The sequence below is a fragment of the Mustela nivalis genome (genome assembly GCF_964662115.1).
Source record: "Mustela nivalis genome assembly, chromosome: 5".
In the NCBI taxonomy this organism is placed as follows: Eukaryota; Metazoa; Chordata; class Mammalia; order Carnivora; family Mustelidae; genus Mustela; species Mustela nivalis.
In genome coordinates, this window is record NC_139024.1 from 662605 (window position 1) to 684992 (window position 22388).

Consider the following 22388-nt stretch of genomic DNA (forward strand, 5'->3'; position numbering starts at 1 on the left):
GTGTTTTCATAAGACTCCTTTACTTGCAGATTTCTTGGCTAAGTGAATTAACATTTGTTTCTTCTCAGTAAAATTCCGAATCTTCAGTAGAGCTGCACGTGTAAGACTGACGGTTTCGCTCCACTTGTTCCTCTCCTGGCTGGTGTAAGCCACCAGCTTCTCCGTGTATTGCAAGATGGACTTCAAGAACCTGTTTTAATGGAAAAAAATTAATTTATTTTATTATAAAATGCAACAATGATTTAAATGCACTCTTTTCATTTCTTTCTGGAATTAAAACGGAAGTACTCTACTTAACTTTTGCCTGTAAATTCAAGACAAAGACGCACACGTGAAACGGATGTGAGACCAGAAGCCAGAGGAAGAGACGCTGACTCGCAGCAGCCCTGGAGACGCAGCCGGACCCGACGAGCACACGACGCTCACACGGGGAGCGTGCAGGCCCTGCGCCCCCACGGGGGTGCCGTGCTCTGGCCCCAGGACCCCCGCGCCTGCCCTCACGATGCCGGTGGCCTGCCTCGCGGGAGACCTCTCACGCGGACACAGCGTTCCTGAGGGGTGTGTCAGACGGTTCCTGGGCATTTCTCCGACAGGCAAGCACCAGGCCTGCTCCTACTTTCCATGTTCTCCCCCGTCTGTCAAGTAGGCTAGAACGTTCCCCAACCTCTACTTCTGCATGTTTTCAAGCTCGACGTTAAAGGAGCAACAGAAAGGAAGTCCACAGATCCTTCTTCAGAGAGCGGTCCTCCGCTGCAGAGGAATTTGTATCTGGCAAGGTCTGCGTCACCTCGGGCGGTCACCGTGCGGAGCTTTGGGCACGCGGTGCTGGTGGCCAGGGCGCTGCTCCCACCGCGCGTGCCCGGACGGTCCACCTCAGACCACACCCCCCACGCACTCTCAACAGGGCCAAGGTGGGGGCAGGGGTCATCCGGGGCCAACGATCCGTAACACTCTGCAGGGCGGACGCCTGGTTCCCACCTGGGTCCACGTCTCTTTGGGAACACGCCAGTCCTTTCACACTCGCTTTAGACACGAGAACAAGCTGCAAGGCAGCAGCAGAGCCGGCCCGGGCAGTGGTGTGACTGAGAGTGAGGAACTTGGAGCCTCCGCAAGCGTCCCATGTGCTGCTCTGCAATGAGCCTACACCGGCGCTCGTTTTAAAGGCTCACAAAGTTGCACCAAATCCACAGAGAAAAGCAGTCAAGAGCCAACCATGACATGGGTTTAAAAAAACCAAACAACCAGTAAGTGAAAATCCCTTATATTTACTAAAACGGTTTCATTTCTTCTACGTGCAACACACTTACTTTAGATACTGTTGATATTCACAGGGATTTTTTCCACAAACCATGTGAATGTTGACCAGCTCCAGGGCAATCAGCAATAAAATCAAGTGAAGCACAGGGGACAGAAGCTTAACACTAAAAAAGAGGAAGAAAGTTAGAATCTGACAAACCTAAGTATTTTGCACGTTCACCAGTGTAAACTATTTCTCAAGGGAACTTAAATTTACACTTCTCAAGAGAAGGCGGCTGCTGGCTGGTTTCCCCGAGGGGCCCCCCACCCCTAGGAGCGCCCACCAGCTGCCGCCCAGCTTCCCAGCAGCTGCTGCTCAGGGGCAGGAGGCCGCCGGCCCCGCGTCCAGCGCTCCCCCTGGGTCTGGGTCTCTGCCTGCATCTCCCCTACAGTCTCGTACTTGGTCAAGGGCTCTCACAGGAAGAAACACACAAATGGTTCAAACGTGGAAACGTGTTCAGTGTCTCCAGGACACAAAGACATTCCAATCAAAGTAAGATACTATCTCGCTCATGAACCCGTGGAGATTTTGTTTTGAAATACACCACTTCGGGAAGGACGTAACATAACCGGCGGCGGCGTCGAACCTGCTGGTAGAGTGTGCCTTTCAGAAGCAGCCAAGCAAAACCCGTTAAAAGCTTCATAGACAGAGATGCCCACTTAACCCAGAGCTCTAGGAATTTGTCCAAAATGGTAACTGCTTAGGGATGGAGAACACCCTAACATACACACCAGGTAAGGAGACTGAACAGTCACACCCAAGGTAACCTGCTGTTGGCACGTTAGACCCCGGGGCTCACTCGGGCCAGCAGCACCCACACCCTCTTCCATCACAATCACGACAGGGTTTAGAACACCATCTGCTGCAGCGTCCTCCACAAATATGAGTCAGAGCAGCGTCCGGACAGACGCCCAGCCCAGCGGGTGTCTCCAACCAGCGCAGCAAGCCACACACCTGCTGACCATGTGCAGGTAGGTCTGCCTCTGCCGTGAGCGCAGCCTCCTTTCCACCCACTGCTGGTGTCTCAGCTCCGCCGAGGCAGCCACCTGGCGGGACACGCAGGCGCAGCAGGCACCGATGCTTCGGAGCACAGTGACCACTTCCAGGACGGTTCTGGGACAGAACAGAGTCCGGATGCGGGTGCCGCAGAGTTCCTGGATTGCCTCAGGCCACCTGGGGATTAGAGTGTGTTCTCAGCAGGGGTTCAGCTCCGAGCCCCCCGATGGTGAGCTTCTGGGGAGCAGCAGCCAGCTCCACACGATGCTCAGGCCTGAGGACGTCACACACACACACACACACACGCACGCACGCACGCACGCACGTGCACTTCGCTGCGGGGGCCAGAGCGTGTAGGAGAGCATCATCGGGCTCTGACCTCCTGAGCATGGAGGCTGGGTTCCCCGGTCTGCGGCGGCGCAACCACAGCAGGGTCAAACGTTGCCGCCAGCTCACAAACATCACGACACCGCACACAGCAGAGCGTGGACCCCAGTGCGGCCGGTCAGCACTCGGACTGCTCTGGGTGATCCGCGGAGACTCACCTCCCAGCAGGGAGACCATCACAGCCGCTGACAAGGCCGGAGCGCTCGGGCAGATGGCAGAGCAGCTCTGGCAGGATTTCGGTGATGAAAGCCTCACAGGCATGAGTTTCGGAAGTAGCCACTGATCTGAAAAACAGATGAGACAGAGACAGGATGATGATGAGGACGCCAATCAGTGCCCGGGCGCACTACTTAACGGTTCACTGAATCTGCAACTAGTTTTCCCAAAAAGAAAAAGAAAAAGCCACTGTCAGAGACGATGGTATATGTAAACAATTCAATACCCTAAAAGCAACATGTTGTTGATGAAAGATAAGCAACAAGCTGTCCAAGTGTTACTGCCACCACACGGACCTGCTATATCCTGATTCCAAAATCTCCATCCCCACTTCTCTCCCGACCTTCAGATACTGTGTCTGATCACCCACTGACTATTCTGAGTGGACCCCATCCTCTTCCCCACAATGCCCGACCCCCGTTCCTATGTGTCTGGTCTCCCCCAAATGACCCACCACCCAGCGGGGCCCTCAGCAGGGACACTGCCCCTTCTGCGCCCCCTGCCCCGCCCGTGAGGCCTAGCAAGCCCCCTGTACTTGGTCTTCCCAGAGCACGGCCGAGACGCCAGGCCGAGGCTAGTGTCCACTGGGGACTGTGAGGTCTGCATGACCCCAGGACAGAACTCACCTGGCGGCCACTTCAGGCAAAGGCAGGAGAGGCCAAACTCGGATGCTCTCCTCACAGCTCAGCACCTAAGAGGAAAATGTCCTAGTGCTTTTAAAGATTCTACAGTAACCGCCTGAAAAATACACTTGTAAACTATTATGAACATAGCAATTCCTTTCTAGGAGATCTGTATTGGTAAAATTGTTACAGATCTTACATTTTCAACTGAGGAGGTGGGTCTCAGCTACTCAGTATAATCAGATAAGCGCAGAGCAGTGAAGCTAACGGGAGATTGGGAGGTAGTTAACATGCAGAGGAGTTATAAACCGTATCGGCCAACTCTCGACGCCCCCGTTGCTGAGAGAGGGGGCCTGCGAGCCCTCCCAAAATGGGACGTGCTTTGGTGAGTGGCCTTCACCCAGACAACACAGTGGAAGTGAGGATGTGTGACTCCGGAGGTCAGGTCAGAAAGGGCAGCCCCTCTCCCTGGTTCTCCGGGAAGCCTGGCACCAACGTCTCGTCATCTCGGACGCAACACCAAACCAGGGCAGCCCGCGCCAAATTCTGGCCTCGTGAAGGTATGAGCGACCTGAACGCGGACACCTACGCCTGTGGGTACCTGCAGCAGCAGCAGCAGCAGCAGAAGGACCTCGGAAAGACTGGGACGCAGTGCTGCTAACGAAAAGTGCAGACACCATGGCATGGAGGGGAGGCTGCAGGGGAGGGTGATGGTCGGGAACACGCCCTATGGGGCATGCAAGGGGCCTCAACCAGGGCCGTGGAAACGGCAGTCAAGGAGCAGAGGGGCTCGTGAGGCTTCAGAGCTGGCCGCGGAGGTCTACGGGCAAAGCCTGCCTTCCTGAAGCTTCTCGCTCTTGTGGGACGTTCTCCCTTCTTGTACGTCCCTTCCCCCCTCCGGACGCTGCAGGTCGGGACGCTGCGGGTCTCTGGTGTCTGCAGCCTGATGCCTGCTGCTAAACCAGAACCCACGGGACACCGGTACCCGCGGCGAATTCATCCCTCACGTAGCACCAGCAGAGTAAAACTCCTCTAGAACTCTCGGCACATCACTGCTGACAGCCCCTGCTAACTGACGCTCTTCTCTTACGACATCATCGATGAGACTCCAGCGTCTCAGGCAATTCCTCCAGCTGCCGCTGCAAATCACTCCCTAAACCTTTCCACTGGGTTCCACAGCTTGGTCTAGGGGCAGGCCCACGGATGGACGTCTGCATCGGCAGCTACCACGGCTGCGCTGCTCTTGGAGACGAGCCCATCCTTGCCCCTCGCACATTCACATCCCACTACGAGGAAAATAAAGCACCAAGCTCGTTTCCATACTGGAACCTCCTGGCAGAAATGCTCAAAAGTCTGTGGCTTGCACCATCTAATTTACAAGGGCACATGCTCTGGTCACATGTGGTGAAAGGAACACTGCCGTGCTTCGCCACTGGTACATGGGGTAGCAGTCCCAGCTAAGGCGAGAACCTGCCGCGCCGGCCGCCAGGACTCAAGTCCTCCATCACCAGACACGAGACTGCTGTTACTGCCTCTGCCGGATGTGGGCCCTGAGGCTCGGAGGGACAGAGCTGCGGGGCCAAGGCCACACTCCTGAGCGGCAGCCTCTGGTCACGACCCTGAGGTCTGGCTTGGCAGGGTGCCTGGCCCCGTGGGCATCTGTGCCGCAGGCGCCGTGCACAGCCGTCCCGATGGCCCGCGTGTGGCTCACCTGTTTCTTCAGCTGAGACACTGGGTGGAAGTGAGCGCTGTAGCCATCCGCGAGAGCAGCCAGGGATCCGATCGCCGCTTCTTCCTGGTTCAGAAAACACAGACAAGGGTTACTGCGACTGTGGCCAGGCCCCCGGTTTCCTCCCGCGAGGTGCGAGTCACACGAAGGCCCCCGCCCAGGCTCCTTCAGCTCTGACAGAGCAGGACTCTCCACTGGAGCAGAGCTGACTCGGTGGTCACACGGTCACAAACGAAGTTTTTCAAAGGAAGCCGATTCACGATAAACAAAGGTCACATCTCCTCTTTGTCCGCAATCAGTGACACTGGAAACACGTAAGAAGGAGACAGACTCCAAACAGCCAACTAAAAATACACAGATGTCTCCCAAAAAAAGAGAATGGGAATTTAAAAATTACAAATCAGTACAACTAAAAGAGAGTCATACTGCTAAACATGCAAACGTCAGAAATGAGTAAGAATAACCCAATTCGCAGCTCACGTGACAGTGCGGCCGGAAAAGCCAGGCAGGCTGAAGTAAGAGCTACCAGGAACAGAAAAGTCAGTGAGCCGACAGCTGACTCACTTTGAACACAGTCCTTGACCTCACTTTCCTGCAGAGGCACTAACGCCCCAGAAAGCTCCGCAGCACGAAGCGAGTCACTGAGTATCCAGGCGCAAAGCTTTCGTTCGCTCAAAGACCCAAGCAAGGCAGGCGGGCCGAGCTCCACACGAGGCGGCCACCACTCACAATCCTCACAAGAGGCCCCGTGGCCTGGCAGAGAAGCGAGACCAGGGGCGGGTGGAGGGGAGGAGCGTGGAGGACCTCCGGGGACCCGCTGGCTGCTCCGCTGACAAGCACACAAAGGGCCATCGAAGGGAGGGCAGCCTGGCCTGGCACACCGCACGCGAGTGCTGGGGAGAGTCCACACCGGAGGGAGGCCCACGATGCGGACAAGCGAAGAGAGGAGGATTCCGAGGACACGAGACACCACGTTTAGGAACGGTGTTCGCTATTGTAAAAACCATCAGTTCCCCAAAATGAACCCATCAAGAGCCCACTCCTGTTTGTGGCTTGGTTAGTCTCGGACTTTGTGGGCACCGTAACTAGGCAAGTCTGCCTACAATGCTACTGGGGAGGATGCAGGGAAATTCTGAAAAGGAGGGATGGGGCAGTAACCTCCAGACGCCGCACCAGACGCCGCACTCTCACAAAGGTGAGGACGGACGCACGAGGAGACCGAGCCCACCGCACGCGCCACGGAGACGGCCGTCTGCCAAACGCTCTCGGGCCAACCCGCAAGGCTTTTGTCAAAACAACAACAACAACAACAACAAACCAACAAAGAGATAAAAACAAGTAACGCAGATTCTCTCATTCCCAGATGAAATAAATTCCGGTTGGACCAAAAGATGTAAATGGAAGAAACCTTTGAAAGGTACCGGGGAAATGCACATTTAGGTCCACAATTTTGGAAACGGAGGGTCTTTTAAGAATGATTCCAAATGCCTAAGCCAAAATGAAAAGACCTCAAAACTTCAAGACAAGTAAGAAGCAACACGCACACGGGAGTGGCAAGCGCCGCTAACAAACCACAGAAACGCATAAAATGGAGCAAAAGACATTAATTGTTCACAAAAGAATCACACGCTTCCAACGAACAGTAAAAGCGAGTTTTGCTTCAGAACTGCACTTGTGCAAATTCCCTCACACGTGCCCAGTGAACAAGGAAGCCGCCTCGAGACACTGTCATCGGCAGCGCCCCACCCATCAGAACCCAGCCCGGCCACGGGGACCAGCTCACGTCGCGAGGGTGCACCGCTAACGGCCGGCAGCCGGCAGAAACCGCGGAGCGCTCGGCCACTAACCGCTTTCTCTGGCCGCACCGTGCGCTCGTGGAAGGACGTGCGCCCGTCCGTGAACAGGGCTCGCCCTGCTGGCAGGCTCTCCTGAGCGCTGTCACTTTTCCTATCACGTTTTCTGTTTTGTCTGAACCTCTCAACAATCTTTACAGTAAATGTGACGTGCGTCATTTGAAAACAAGATTAAAATATGAACTACCCCAAATTATTTGTTGCAAGATAATAAAAGAATCAGTTTACTGATCAATGCAGATATTCCATCCGACCAATTTAACCATTATTTGTAAAATTTCCTGACATAGTGAGTTAACCCTGTCTCACACACCGCCTCTTTGGGTTGATCACACGGTTTACGCGCCGCGGCAAAAGCTCGCGTGTCATCAAATCAAGTCGCCACTGCGCTTCCGAAGAAGGCATGCTACGGCTCAAATTTAAAGAAAAGTTGATTAAGGGTTAATTACATCTGGAAATACACTCTATCCTGTCCCGGCTGGGTAACAGCTCATCTAATGGTTCTCTCCCCCGTACACTACCTTGAAGGCTGCCGACAGATCTTCATCAACAAATCTGAGTAAAAGGACCCCAGAAAATGCAAGCAACTGATTTGCCACTTCTTTTGGAAATTCAGTTAAGTTGATTTCCCCATGGCTTAAACGGTCTCTTATACGAGGGCCCTCCTGATGGTTCAAGAAATCCCAAAGAAACTCCTTTCAGAATGCAAACAGAGAAAATATTTTGTTAGTTTGTTAACTGAGGGAAGAAAGAATGGGCCATGCTGGACATCTCTAGGGACAGCAGTGTCACTTACAGAGCCGCGGAAACTGAGCTTCACACAATCAATCACAGTCATAAAGGTGACATAGTGTGTTGGGCTCCCCGGGAACTGTCTCTCTACCTGCGGCCACAGCTCAGGGCGGGATCCCCCCGCCCCCCTCTCTACCTGCGGCCGCTACTCGGGGAGGGAACAGCCGGGGAACTATGTCTCTGCCTGTGGCCGCTGCTGGGGGCAGGACTCCCCCTACCAAATTGTGTACTCTACTTGTGGCCGATGCTCAGGGTGGGAACCCCACCCAAACTCCTGCCTGAACACAGCCCCTGCTTGTGCCCCTCTGGCAGCCCTCTCTCGGACGTCTCACGCGGCGTGGAGACAGTGTGGGGTGGTTCAGAAGCGCTCTCCGTGAGCACAGCCCAGGCCACGGTGGGCTTCATTCTGGAGACGTGCTAATCACATCCGTAAGCTGAAGAGTATCAGATGGGAAAAGGCCTAGTATTTTACCATCGCAGGCTCTCCAAGGAAAAGAGGAAGCTGATTGATTTTACCGTCGTTCAAGTGTTTTGCCAATATCTGAAACAGCAAAAATAAATACATTAATCAATGCACACCTGTATACCTACAGAATCTTCAGGGTCAGAAGATGCAGCCCCTGCTTACAACACGCCGCCGAAGCCCGAAGCAAAGGAGATAAGGGTTGTCTTAGAGTCACAGCAGCTACCTGTTCTCTTAACCAATATGATGACCGCAGGAATGCACGTGAACACACGTATCTCGTGTGTGTATACAGTGTTTGTGTTCACTCACACGTGTGTGTGATGACGGGTAGACACGTGAATGGATGAGTTATCTGCACAGACGTCTACTGAGAGCTCTATCTACGTGTATGGGGCTGGGGTGTGTATCAGTGTGTGCGTGCACATGTTGTGTGTACCCGCACCTACTTCTGTGGATTTGTCTGTATCTGTGCATGTGTTTCTGTATTATACATGTATGTGTTAACACAGATGCACACGTACACACACGTGTGTAGGTGTGCATGTGTGTTCGTGTGTACTTGTGTGTTTCTGCTTGTGTGTTCTCACATGTGAGTGTGTGTGTGTGTAGAAGCACACATCAGAATTACTTTACATGTCACTTCCTAACACACCACTTTGGAACCCAACCACCCAATCCAACCCTACAGACCCTAATTCTGTACAGATGTAACTACACTATTTCGTTCAATCCTCACAGTATCAAACACATCATGAGTTAAATTATAGCAAATTATTTACCTAACGGGATGAAATCTACAGGTGAACACGTACATTGCTTAATCCCGCCGCCCCCCATTCCTAAGGGATCTAAGAGTTATCTTAACGGCAGAGGAACCGAAACACCTAACCCTCTCCATAGAGAGGCTCCCTTTGTCTCCTGGGGGAGGCTAGCTCTGCGGGCTGCAGAATTACTATCCAGGATTACACACACACACTAGCCTCTCTACTCTTCAGTGAAAAAAGACATTTTCAATGGCAGTTTTTACTATTCGTGATTTCCAGCTTCAGAATCACACACCCAATTCACAGATTAAGTGCATCAGCTTACACTTACAACCGCAGTTCCTATTTCATGGGCAAAACAAGCATTAATCTTATTTCCAATGTAGCCTTCAAATAATCACAGCATTAGTATCTCCAGGCATTTTCCAATGTCGCTCTGTCCATACCTTCAGAAACTAGGTTAATCATACTGGATCTCAAAATTAGACTGAAAACTACACTTAATTCCATAATAAAATGGATTTTTTTGCATATATGACTATCAATATTTCCTGTGTAGTAAAAAACAATGTTTTATTTCTAGAAACTCCGTAAGTTACTTACTTCATCAAAGGTGGTGTAAAGAGCCGTGGACTTCAGAAAAGGAAAGAAAACAAAACAAAATGTAAGTAGAGTTACCCAAAAGAGAAAACACAATTCTAGTAAAGGGACACAAATATGAAACCTTTTTTTGAAAATAAGTCTTGCCTGACAGCACTTTGGGAAGAACGTCCCTGGCACCACAGCACATCATCAGACGGGAAACCACGGGGAACGCGGCTGTGGGGCCCCGTTCAGACTCTCCTCCCGCACGCGTCAGCTCAGGCTCTTCCCATCACACAGCAGGACTCACACACACTCAAGTGCGTGCAAGTGAGCACAGCTGGACGTGCTCTCCCACAAAGGGCCTGTCTTGCACACTTCGTCGTGTAACGGTCACACCGACAGACACAGGCTCGGAGCCGGCTGCCGCAACATCCGTTCCTGGCGTCCGTGCTCCCCGGAGGTGAGACCTGGGGCACCCCCCCCCCACAGGTTTCTCTGCAAACGGGACATGAGCAGTGCCTGTCTCGACAGGCTGCTGGGGAATTCAGCAAGATCTTATATACACTGTGACGAAGCCAGCATTCTGTGGACGCCAGCTCTCAAAACAGTGTCTTGTTTAATGCTTACTAACATGATTTCAATTTAACGTTAAATTCCCGTCAACATCTGCTATGACATAAGATACTATGAGGTCTGTATCTTTAGCCCCCAAACCTCTACGGCTGACCCTAGAGCCTTCCCGAGCTCTGAACAGCCGAATGCCTACTAAATACTGAGCTTTTCACAGACCTCCATAAACCGAGTGCATTAACCTCTACCTTATTTTAAGGAATTGGTGGAAAAGCCCTATCTCTCACCCCTTGTACATAAGCTTCTTAAAGTCACACGGTCTCATTTATTTATTATTATTTTTAAAGATTTATTTATTTATTTGACAGAAATCACAAGCAGGCAGAGAGAGAGGGTGAAGCAGGCTTCCCACTAAGCAGAGAGCCCGACGCGGGGCTCGATCCCAGCACCCTGGGATCACGACCTGAGCCGAAGGCAGAGGCTTTAACCCACTGAGCCACCCAGGCGCCCCTAAAGTCACACAGTCTTACTCCTCCTCCGACCTTGCACTGACCTCGGAAAGCTCCTGCTGGAAGCGCTCAGGCTGGAAGCACCCACAAGGCACAGCACTTCACAGCCTGGTTCACAGAGCATCTGCACATGCGAGTTGCCTTATAAAAGAACTGATAAAGGAATGGGTGCCACGTTCGTTCTGAACAAGAGCCTGGCCTACAGTCTAAGATACTCTGCGGTAAAACATCATGCCACTTACTTGTGTGGTCCACAAACACGCAAGTAACCAACTCTGTTTATGCCACCGTGAAGTCATCCCAAGCAGATGCAAGGGAAGCTGGGGCTGCCAGGGGCTCTCCTCTCTCCGCGGAGAGACAGACGCTGCACAGCACTGCCTGTCTCTGCCCGGGGCCGACACGAAAGGCACCGGGCGAGGGCATCGGGCGACACAAATGTAAGAGCCACACTCTCACGGGGCCTGCACAGAAACCCGCACGAACATGTACGAAGGCAGAGCAGAACTGCCCGGAGAGAAAAGCAGGACGCGGGGCAGAGAAGGGGCCGCACTGGAGTTGAGGCTCTGGGAGGTCATTCACGTGGCCTCCAGTGGTCAAGTGTGGACAGCGGGCAAAGCCTGCGGACAGACCTTCGGGAACCAGCGAGGGGCCTCAGTGATGCCAGAGGAATCCGAAAGGAGACAGACTGGAGGAAGGTGGAACCACGCGGGGTCCCCGGCATGCGCCTGCCCCCAACATGCGCGGAGCTTGCTGCAGGCGTTGGGGAGCTGCTGCGGTTTTAAGCAATGAGGCCCTAAGAGATGTAGGGATGCTCGTTGCTGGCAGAGGAGCTGGGGGATGCCCGGCGCAGAGAGCGGGCAGGCGGGGCTGGACACCGAGTGGATGCCGGGGACGCAGCACCCGGGGGTGCAGGTGGCTGGGGCCCGGCGCCCGAGTGGACGAGGGTAATTAGGAACTCTGGAGAACAAATTTGTGGGAGGAAAAGTGAGATTTTTAGAAATAAAGTAGTTTGAGACCTGGGGAAAACTCCTGAAGATGTCTGAGAATGTCCAGCAAGCGGGGACCTAACTCGGGAGCGGGATGAGCGGAGTCAGAGGCGACGACGGCCAGGGCGGCAGCGGCCTTCCACGCTCCGATCGGCTGTCCCGCCGCCACTCTGGCGCCTCCGCGGCTCTGCGTGCGGCGGGCCTTCATTTCATTAGGTTCAAACTATTTTCCAGTCCTTGTGCCCACGGAAGTGAGGTGGCTAAGACGTGGGAGGGAGTGCGATCTCCCAGCGGCAGATCCGGGGAGCACAGGGCCGAGAACGGAATTCTGAGGGGCGCCGCTGGACAGGGGCGGAAAGAGGAAGCTACCCAAGCCCGAGTAACAAGAGTTCCAGGGAGGGCGGCCACTGCTGCTCACCCCGACCACACGCCCCCCAGCTCTGCCCATCGGGAGCCTGTAGGAAACCGGGCACATGGCTGCCCAGAGGCTCCGCCTAGACTCCCTGGCAGTTCTGGCCCAGAGCAAGGGGTGTCCTTCAACAGGGCCACCTCCTGGGGCTCCCAGGCTACGTGACAGTAATGGCTACAGACAGGAAACACGTGGTTTCTATTTTTTTTTTTTTTAAAGATTTTATTTATTTATTTGTCAGAGAGAGAGCGAGCTAGAGCGAGCACAGGCAGAGTGGAAGGCAGAGTCAGAGGGAGAAGCAGGCTCCCTGCGGAGCAACGAGCCCAATGTGGGACTCGATCCCAGGACGCTGGGATCATGACCTGAGCCGAAGGCAGCTGCTTAACCAACTGAGCCACCCAGGCGTCCCGTGGTTTCTATTTTTATGACGAGTTTGAGATACTTGGAAATACAGGACCATCAGAAACAATCATAAATACTTATGTCATATAAAACCATAACAGGAAGCCATAAAAAATGACACCAAAGTCTTCCAAAGAAAATTCTTGGCTAAAAAATTCATTAAAGAGTAAACAAACTAAGTTATTAAAAACTTTTAATGCAGCAGAGAAAACTCAGTACAGCGACACCCACCATCAACCCCTACAGCATGTGTACCTCAGCGGTCAGAAGTCTTCTCGGACACTGGTTAACGGTGGCAAAAACACTCCTAAGTCCCGCCTCCAGCTGCGTCAGTAGCAACATGGCACAGTCCGCAAACCTGTGAAATTGAAGGAAAATGGGCAAACCGCAAGCTTCCAGACCAGAGTAAACACCGGCACCAACCCCAAGCAGCGTCCTCTGATCCAGACATTACCAATGTGGGACCGGGGCAAGGGGGGCCAACAGTGTTTGCCAACACAAGAGCGCGGAATCACCATCTCCTTAAACCATGAGTTTAAATCTATTTTCCACTGTTCTGGCGTGAAAGGAAACATGCCAAGAATCTCTAGAATAAGATGTCATCAGAGATCTGCCCTGTTCTTCCCACTGCTTGTAAGAAACACTCGAATTCCAGCATTTGGGGGGGTTTCCAAGGTACAAATCAACATCCAGACAGCGGAACCCGAAGGGAGGCAAAGGCTGTGGACTTCACGACATCCACAGGCATCTACTTTGTTCCCCAGGAGACAGAGTAGAACCTTCCTCCTCCTCAGTGCAGGAATCTGTAACACGGGACGCACGGTTCTCTCATAGTAACAACTCGACTGACCTTGAAAAGTTGATTCCAAACCATGATTATCAGTATCGACCGCACCAAAAGGCGGACGTGCAGGGCCTTAGTCAACGCTGTGAAGGTATTTAAGCTCGGCCCTCCCGGAGAGGGACGAGCCTCGTCACTTACCTGTGTGACCGGAAGCCGAGTAACGCAGCTTCCCAGTACGGCATCATGACCTTCCGTATGAAAGCCGAGTTCCTCATCACGTCTTCTAACAGGCCAAGTACCGCGGGAGTAACGTCTGTGAAGTAACCATCACCCTCACCCACTGAAGCATGACGTGAGCAGGCGCAGGGCGGGGTGCCCAGAACTTAGGTGAGCCTGGCTCCCCGGGGGGGTAGAGGGACGTGCACCACCGCCTCGTTAGTGACTCCGGCCACAGCTGTGAGGAGGACGTCAGGGCGGACCAGCTGGCCACGCTGGCCAAGGAAAGACACGTCTCCAGAAGACAGAGGAACAAGACCCAACCCTGCGGTGAACTGTGGGCTCTGCCTGACGATGGCACGTCCGTGCGCGTTCCTCCCACACAGCTGGGCCCTGCGGTAGGACACTGGTTAGGACGTTGGGGGGGTATACGAAAACCTCGGCACCTCCTGATCCATTTCGTTCCAAACAGAAAACTGCTCTAAAAAGTAAAGTCTTAAAAAGAATACGTTACTGGCAGTCACCAGACTACCCAAGGGTCCGAGGCACAAACGGGCATAGCCTGCCGGGACTCAAGTGAGCTGGGCTGTTCCTACCATGACTTACAGCTCACATACAGCTCCTACAGCTCCGCTGCCCACTGGGAAAGGAAGACGCTCGGAGAGGTTGTGTCCCCCGCCCCCACTAATGTGGCAGACGGCTCTGTCACAGAAAGTAACAAAGAGGACAGAGGAGACACCGAGGCTGCTGGCCTTTTTGGCATCATGATTGCGCACATAAACGTAGGCGAGCTCAAAGGAGAAGGGAATGTACATTACCAAACGGTCCTAAGCCGTGTGGACGTCCGCACACCTGCAGGACGGACCACGTCTAACACGGCTAATGGATTCATGCAGCCACGACTCACAGACTCCCCAGCACAACCCAGGGCCGCGGTGGGAAGAGGTGAGGTTTTACGTAACGAAGTTTAAGCAGCTTCAAAACTTCACAATCTCCAGCCTCTGGAGAGCACGAAGTCTATCTAAAAGGTTCAAGTCCCCGCGCTGCTTCCTGACTTTACCCCTCTTTCTTCAAGGGAAACTGTGAGGTGCAGCACTTGCCGGGGAAAACAGCCGCCTCCTCCAGGTTTGCGAGAGCTACGGAAGGTCGGTGTGCCAGCACAAGTTTCGTTTGCTCCAAGTACGTCTTCAGCAGCTGGCCCAGCCCCGCCGTCAAGAGCACCATCATTGAACAGTACCTAGAGCAGAACACCACAGGATCCGTTAGAAAAACAGACAGTCCTGCACACAAAGAGATTGGCTTTAAAACTAAGAAAGTACACCACCATTCCATGGCAGGAGCCTCCCCCGGCTGTGGGAATTCAGCTACGCAAGGGCTGGGAGGCTCACGAGCACAGTTCTCGGGGTCGCCCGCTCCCCAGCAGGCGGTGGCTCTTGTCACCTCCACGAGGCTCGGCCTACAGCTGCCTGTGGGCTGCGATTCAGTGGGGTCCTGACCCTGTCACACGCCAGGTGTCCACTGGCCTCAGTCTATTCTCACCAAGTTTCTGCATCAAAACTCTCATCTTTCCCAAAACACACCTTTCCCTGATGTAAGATTCAAGATAAAACAAACTCAAGTACCTCAAAGAAGAGAGAAAATTATTTTTGTAGCAACGTACTTTGGGGGGATCTCATGAGGGGAGGCAAACCCATGCCACAGGACGTTCCGCAAGTTGAGTCCAGACGGGGATCCGACGAAGACCTTCAGCACGTCCATCTGAGCAGGTTAAGAAGAGGTTACCGGAGAGTTCAAAGTCACGAGCTACGGAACAAGCCGACGAGCAGTGGAGAACGTCTGCTTCGGTCTTCTCCGCAGACCCAACGCTCCGGCTGGCGTACGGCAGCAGCGGTAACAGGAACAGCATTCCAACGTTCACTGGGCGCTTAACACGCCAAACACATTCTGTGTACTTACTACTCCTTCCTCCTCAGAATAACCTACGAGGAGGGCACTACCTCTCCTCCCGCTGTGCAGACGCGGAATGCAGGCACGGAGAGCTAAAAGCGAGGTCTTGGGGGCCACGAGCCATGGAGGGAACAAGGTCCGTCCCAGGCCAGGCTGCTCTCATCCTGCACCTCCCGTGTGCCTACTACGAGGTAAAACAGATCACAAAGAACGGAACAGAGAATCCACAGACGCCAGGCCCTGAGGAGCGCCTGGCCCACGGATGCTCCCAGCCCAGGCCTCCCCTACTTGGCCATTGGCTGGAGGCTCAGCAGTCACCCGCTCCTGTCCCTTCAGTTACAAAGACGCCAATGATGGGGATCCTGGCTACTGCACGGCAAGGCTCAGGCACTTGCCCGGGCTCACTCTCGGTCTGCAGCACCACCCTTCGCAACAGATTCGGGGAAGACGGAGGATGCGCAGAGACTGAGAGCTCACAACCAAGTCACACGGTAAGGAAGAGGGAGGCGCGAGAAGATGCGGGGAAGGAGCGAAAGCTGTGTGCGGGCGCCAACGGACGCCTGCCGAGTGAGCGGAGGACACAGGCGCAGAAACCCTGAATTTCTCTCAAGGGGCCAAGCCAGAGTGGAAGCTACAAAGTGGCGTTCCAAGTCAGCAACAGAGCCCTTGGCAACCAGCCCCTCCCTCCAAGCAACTCCAGAAACTCTTCCCGCTCACATCGACTTTTAATACTTGACCAGTAACGCCTACTACTAGTAATCATAATAATGCCCTCTTAGCTAAGGGCGCCTGGGCGGCTCAGTGGGTTAAAGCCTCTGCCTTCAGCTCAGGTCATGACCCCAGGGTCCTAGGACCGAGCCCCGCATCGGGCTCCATGCTTGGCGGGGAGTCTGCTTCTCCCTCTCTCTGCCTGCCTCTTTGCCTACTGTGCTCTCTCTGTCTGTCAAATAAATAAATAAAATCTTTTTTTAAAAGTTACTTTTAAGTACTTTTTTAGCTATATTTATTTTAATTTCATTTACCACCTGCACAATGAGAAACGCACAAGCCAGCGAATGAGTGGAAGGATCTGGGGCTGCGAGTGGCTACAGGTCGGCGAGAGGCTAATGGCATCCAGGCAGGCAACAAACAGCAGGTCAGAACATCCGGCCATGTGCCAGAGGTCAGTGCACTACAGGAATCTTGTACTTGATCCTCGCTCTGTATTCTCCCCGAATCACCGGCTCTCTAAGCTGACTAGGAACCACTAGGGCTTTACTGAACACAAATTTCTTATCCAAAAAAGAGTCTAACTGGGAACACGTTACAGCAGCGTTTCAAGAGTCACTCTGGCTCAAAGGCTGGGCTGGGCTGGCGTTCTCCTGCACCGGGACCCAAAGCTTAGTCACCAAACAGCCTCGGCCATGTGGCCTGAGGAAGATTCTGACAAAGTATACAGCTCTGCACGTTTTTAAAGTGACATCTAGTATTTTTTCACTGTAAGTATGAACAGTCGCAAAATTCCTGCAGGTTAAAAAAAATGGATACTTCAGAGTAAAACTTTAGTATCACTCCCTAAATGATTAAAATTTTATCCTGAAATGTTATTATGACAATAATTAACATATAATTAATGAATGCAACAGAGCCCAAACTGCTCCCGCGGCTGACCCTGCGGCCATCCCATCACAAGCTAGCAGACCACACTAAGACTCAGGAAAAGAGACACGGGTCTTGTGGCGGGAAAGTGGCGATTCTGAAAGGGCCCATGGGAAGGGAGAACGCTCTCGAGTCACAGCTCTCACGGACGCGTTCCCGCAGGCATCAGTTTCTGAGAAACACAAGTCGAGCTACCACGAGTGGCTCTGTGCTGCGTCTACTCCATCAGGTTCAGGCAAACAACTCACCACAGGCCGCCCGAAGACCTCAGCAAGCTCCTCAGATGCAAGCAGGTCTCTCAGAAGGAAGGGGCAGTCCTTCCCGAGCAGGACAAGCACCTGCGGGGCAGACAGGAGCGCGTCCGAGCTGCGCGGTGAGGGGCCCCACAACGCACAGAGAAACGCATGCATGAAGCCACTGTTTGTACAAATGAGCGAGAAAAGCACCAAAGACACCGATGTTTTGATTTCATAATCATTCAAAAAGAAAAATACTAAACACCTGTGCCAAATGATTACATTTCACAGGAAAACAGTAATTAAAATCAAGAATTCTGAGGACAGCTGTAAAAGCTTTATGTTTGTTCGCATACTTGAGTGGAAGAAAGTTCTCACACTTACATCTCCCAAAGCCCGTTCGAGACACGCCGTCAGTTTCATTAAGCCGAGAGAGATGGCGGGACCCTGGAGGCTTTCCAAAGCAGCAAATATTTCAGGAAATAACTGTGTAGAGTAAGACGTATGTCAGAATCTGTGATCGGCAGGACGTTTCTCAAGCAATACCATCTACGAAATTCAAACTTCTAAAGGTTTCGACTGGTACGTTTTCATGACCTTTTTGGTTCAGGTAAACACTTCTACACACATACACAGCTGACCCCTGAACACAGGTGTGGACTCCACAGGTCAGCTTACATGTAAATTTTTTCCCACAAACACAGTGCGGTACTGTAAGTGTATTTTTCTCTTCCTCGTGATTTTCTTAGTCGCTTCTCTCGAGCTGACCTCACTGTACAAGCCCCGTAATGACGCACAGAACATACAGAATGCGTGTGGACCACCCACCTGCATCATCAGTAAGGCCTGTGGTCAGGGAGGCTACGAGCAGTTCGGTTCCGAGGGAGTCCTCTAAGTTACGTGCAGATCTGCCACTGCACGAGGGCTGGGCACCCTAGCCCTGCATTGTTCAAGACTCAACTGTAACAATACTTAAAAGAATCAAAAACTGCTTAATAGCTAAGGAGTTCTGAACTTTTTTTCTCCTTCATTTAAATGTTCACCGAAAGCAGTAAATCTGGCATGACTACAAATTGGAAAGTCAGCTGTTTTGATCTAAATCTTATTTCCCATTTTGATTAGGTCTAAGTCAATAAACAGAGGCAGCTCAGCCTGCTGGGTAAGAGCCGTTACAAGGGGGAGAAGCAACACCCGCTCCAGCTGCCTCAGGAAACCCACAGTACTGGAGAGGAAGACCACGCAGAGTCGCCCTGCTGCTGTGCTCCAAGTCCAATGCCTGGACCTGAACAAGGTCTGGGCTTGGGCCCACACTCACCTCCTCCCTTCGATTCCCTCCACAAACCAGCCGGCTTCCCTGTCCACTGTCTAAAGAATGCCTTACTGTCTGTCCGTGAGGTCTCTGCTCTTTTCCTGGAGCGGTCCACGATCGTGTGTCCCAGGACCAACACCCGCATACCATCTACTCTCCACCCCCCATACGGATAACGCATCTCAAACCTTCCTTTGTTCCAAGCATGTTTCTTAGCTTGGATGTGGGCTACTGCTTAATAGTCCAAGTTTCCCTCAAAACCCTCCAGCCTTTTCATGGGTGGTGGGCTTAGCGGATGGAGGAGAGGAAAGATGAGCAGATAACCAGGGCCTCTAGGCAAACTCTGCAAAGTCTTGTACTTCTAAAGGTTGTTCACAAGCCAAACCTCTGGAAAAGCTGTCCACTGCAGCCACGGCACGTATCGAATCTCAAATTGTCCCTTGGTCAGAGATAACAAATGTGAGTGGACGGCCTCACACACAGGGCCCAGGAGCCGCACGCTGCCCCGGTAATCCAGACTCTGGGCTGTGGGGGTAAGAAAACCAGCGTTAGTGCCACAGCCCCACCACAGCTCTGTGTTAGGTGACGAAAGTGCCTAGAGCATCAGAGAACACGTACATCAATCAGAAGTTTCCATGAAATCAACCAACCGGTTTCTAGTTGAGCCTATAATAAAGCTACCCCGATATTGTGGGAATAAGTTACATAGCACTCATCTGATAATAAAACAAAATTACACTATTAGTGGGGTTTGAAAATACAAAAAGGTTAATCAAGAGAAAATATTTTCTTTACTTTACTCGTATGTAAGTTTATACAAAACCAGGTTTATACTGTATGATCTTTGAACCTGATTTTTTTACTTGACGTTATTAGACCATGAGATTTCCAATGACATTATTTTAGAACATACGAATTTTTTGTCTTAATTTTTTGGTAAATTTGAAACAACATTCACACGGTTCACGCCCAAAAAGTATAAGCAGGTGAAGGTCTCCCTTCTGGCCACCCAGTTCTCCTTCCAATAGCAACGACAGTTATTAATTTCTGGGGTACATTTAGAAATATTTATACACACACAAGCAAAAACAATTCTAAGCCCCCCCCATTTTCTCACTAAGCCACATGGCTCAGAGAGGCGGGCTTCTCAATCCTCGTGCCCCGCGTTAACGCTCTCTTGTGTGCCTCTGTCAGAGTAACACTGTACGTGTGGCTGTTTCCAGTGTCTGGGTTTTGTTGGTTCGTTTTTGTTTTTCCAATTTTTGCTTATAGTCAGCACCGAGAGCAGACTCTTTTATACCTGCAGGTGGGCCTGTCTTACAAATTCCCGGGATGAAATTGCTGGGCCCGGGAATGTGCGCTTGAAATTTTTCTATTATTAAATTTCACAACCCACTTTCCTGCTCTAAAGAATGAACAATAAAGCCTGGAACATTTGAGACAGCGTGTAACATCCTGCTGGTCCCTTCCCATGCAGAATTCCCTGCACGCCTACTGCCTTCTCTCCTCCATCGGACTGTTGGCCTGGAGTGAGGCTGTGCCGCCCGCGCCCGCGGCCACCTCCTCACATAGGGCATCCTTGGCTCGGCACTCCCACCTCTCTCGTGCGCTCCTCTGGCCTCACTGCCTCCCGTGCCACCTGACCCTCTCCTGTTTTGAGCTATGTCTGTATTATAACAAAAGTTCTAGGGTGCCTGGGTGGCTCAGTTGATTGGACGAATGCTTTCAGCTCAGGTCATGATCCTGGAGTCCCGGGATCGAGTCCCACATCGGACTCCCAGCTCCACGGGGAGTCTGCTTCTCCCTCTGACCTCCTCGCTCATGTTCTCTCTCACTGTCTCTCTCTCAAATAAATAAATAAAATCTTAAAAAAAAAAAAAAAGTTCTAACTAAGAGAAACAATGGACAGAAAGGAGAGTTTTAGAGTCAAGACGTATTAAACGGACCCGCACTGACCTGTGCTTGGGGAGCCGAGAGCACACAGACCTGACCGTGTATACGCCACACGGGCTGTGATGGTCGGCCAGCACACGTGTCCCCTCTGCGTCACAATGCAATCGATGTCCCAAGTTTCTCTGACTTCAAAGCCCAGTTTACAGATCATATCATAGACTGGGGGAGAGAGACAAGTGGCCATCGGATCCTCTATCAGCATCTGAAATAGGAAACGTAGAAGACACTCTTAAAAAGAAGTAAAAACAGAGTAATATCGATTATATATTCGAGGAACAAGACAATCCCGTTCTATCTGAAGCACGGGACGGACTCCGGCATAGCGACTGCTAACACACTTCCGGCTCCCGGGAGCTGTGTGATTAAAACGCTACGATTACATGTTAATTAAAGACAGTTTACATTAATTTTTCAAATAAATACTGAAGATGTGAAATTTTAATGCTACCTGTGAAGGTCCGAGTTTACAGACGCCGCCCTTACAGGTAGTGCTCTGCTCCTTCCAGCGTTCCTACACCGGCCCAAAGGTATCAAATGAGCAGTATTTTAAAATGGGGAACGGGGGCGCCTGGGTGGCTCAGTGGGTTAAGCCACTGCCTTCGGCTCAGGTCATGATCTCAGAGTCCTGGGATCGAGTCCCGCATCGGGCTCTCTGCTCAGCAAGGAGTCTGCTTCCCTCTCTCTCTCTCTGCCTGCCTCTCCATCTACTTGTGATTTCTCTCTGTCAAATAAATAAATAAAATCTTTAAAAATAAATAAATAAAATGGGGAACGGAAAAGCAGAAAATCAAGCACAATGAGAAAAAAGGTAAGTTAGAGCCTCCGGGTCCTCGTGTGGTACGAGAGGCAGCAAACCGCGCTTTTACGGCGATCCCCGACTCCTAATTACCCCCGCGTGACACGGACGGCATCTTATAACCGCACCGCGTCACGCCCCGGGACTCCAGTGCACACGGGGTCTGCACCTGGTGGGAGGGACGAAGCCGCGGCGGCTCCCGGTCCGGAAGCCGGTCACCTCGCGCTCCTCGCCCGCCCCGGCATCGCCGTCCCCAGAAGCCGCACCTGCCGGTGTCCGCAGCCCCGGCCGCCGACCGCCGGCCCGCAGCCCCGGCCCGCAGCCCCGGCGACACGCGCGGACGCTCCGGCGCTGAGGCCGTCCCGGGACCACGGACACCGCAGGACCCGCCCCCGCCCGCCTGGCCCCTGGGGCGGGTCTGACGCCGCGGCCGGCCGCTCGCGGCGGCTCCCCGGTAGTCTCTCGGAGCCCGGCTTCCCCACCATCCGCGCCGCCGCAACCCGCCCGACCCGGGCCGGACACTCACCCCCGCACGAGCCGCCCCGCGACCTGCACCCAGGCGGGGGTCACGCGGGACGGACCCCGACACGGCGCGGCCCCGGGACGCAGGCCGCGGCCGCCGCGGAGCGACGCTCATCCCACGCGGGCGGCAGCGAACGCGCTTCGCCGGGTCCCCGCAGCCTTCAGCTCCCGGAGAAACGCCATCGCGTCGCCTCCCACGGGGCGCGTCCCCCGGGTCAGCGTCGGGAGCGGCCGGCTCCTCCCCCGCGCCGGGACCGCCCCGCGCGCGCCCCACCGCGCCTTCCGGGCCGCTCGGCCCCGTCCCTTCCGATTCCGGGCGGCGGGCGCGGCCGGATGACGCACGCTTCGCCCCGCCCCTCCCTCCCAGCCGCCCTTTCGGCCGGCGCGACGCGGCGCGCGCCCC

At 53.1% G+C, this 22388-nt stretch overlaps 1 protein-coding gene across 8 annotated transcripts; it reads right to left on the minus strand.

The window, feature by feature from the left end:
- Position 1: 1 nt before the first annotated feature.
- On the minus strand, positions 2-22364 carry ERMARD (ER membrane associated RNA degradation). 8 transcript variants are annotated; one of them, XR_014311708.1, is made up of 19 exons: positions 21990-22364; positions 20671-20869; positions 19100-19239; positions 17790-17891; positions 17418-17507; positions 15245-15342; positions 14685-14821; positions 13567-13681; positions 12840-12942; positions 9727-9756; positions 8366-8434; positions 7623-7796; positions 5231-5314; positions 3523-3587; positions 2839-2964; positions 2260-2470; positions 1697-1883; positions 1308-1421; positions 2-190 (listed from the first exon to the last, which is right to left on the minus strand). XR_014311708.1 is itself a non-coding variant. In XM_082730429.1 (18 exons), exons 1-18 carry the CDS (start codon positions 22098-22100, stop codon positions 7-9), a joined length of 2160 nt encoding a protein of 719 aa, XP_082586555.1. In that variant the 5' UTR covers positions 22101-22271; the 3' UTR covers positions 2-6. The 8 variants fall into 8 exon arrangements, 5 of the variants coding, with proteins under 5 accessions (XP_082586555.1, XP_082586559.1, XP_082586556.1 ...); XR_014311707.1 differs by lacking the exon at positions 1697-1883; XR_014311709.1 differs by lacking the exon at positions 1697-1883 and having other exon boundaries at positions 18234-19239; positions 21990-22271.
- Positions 22365-22388: the final 24 nt, after the last annotated feature.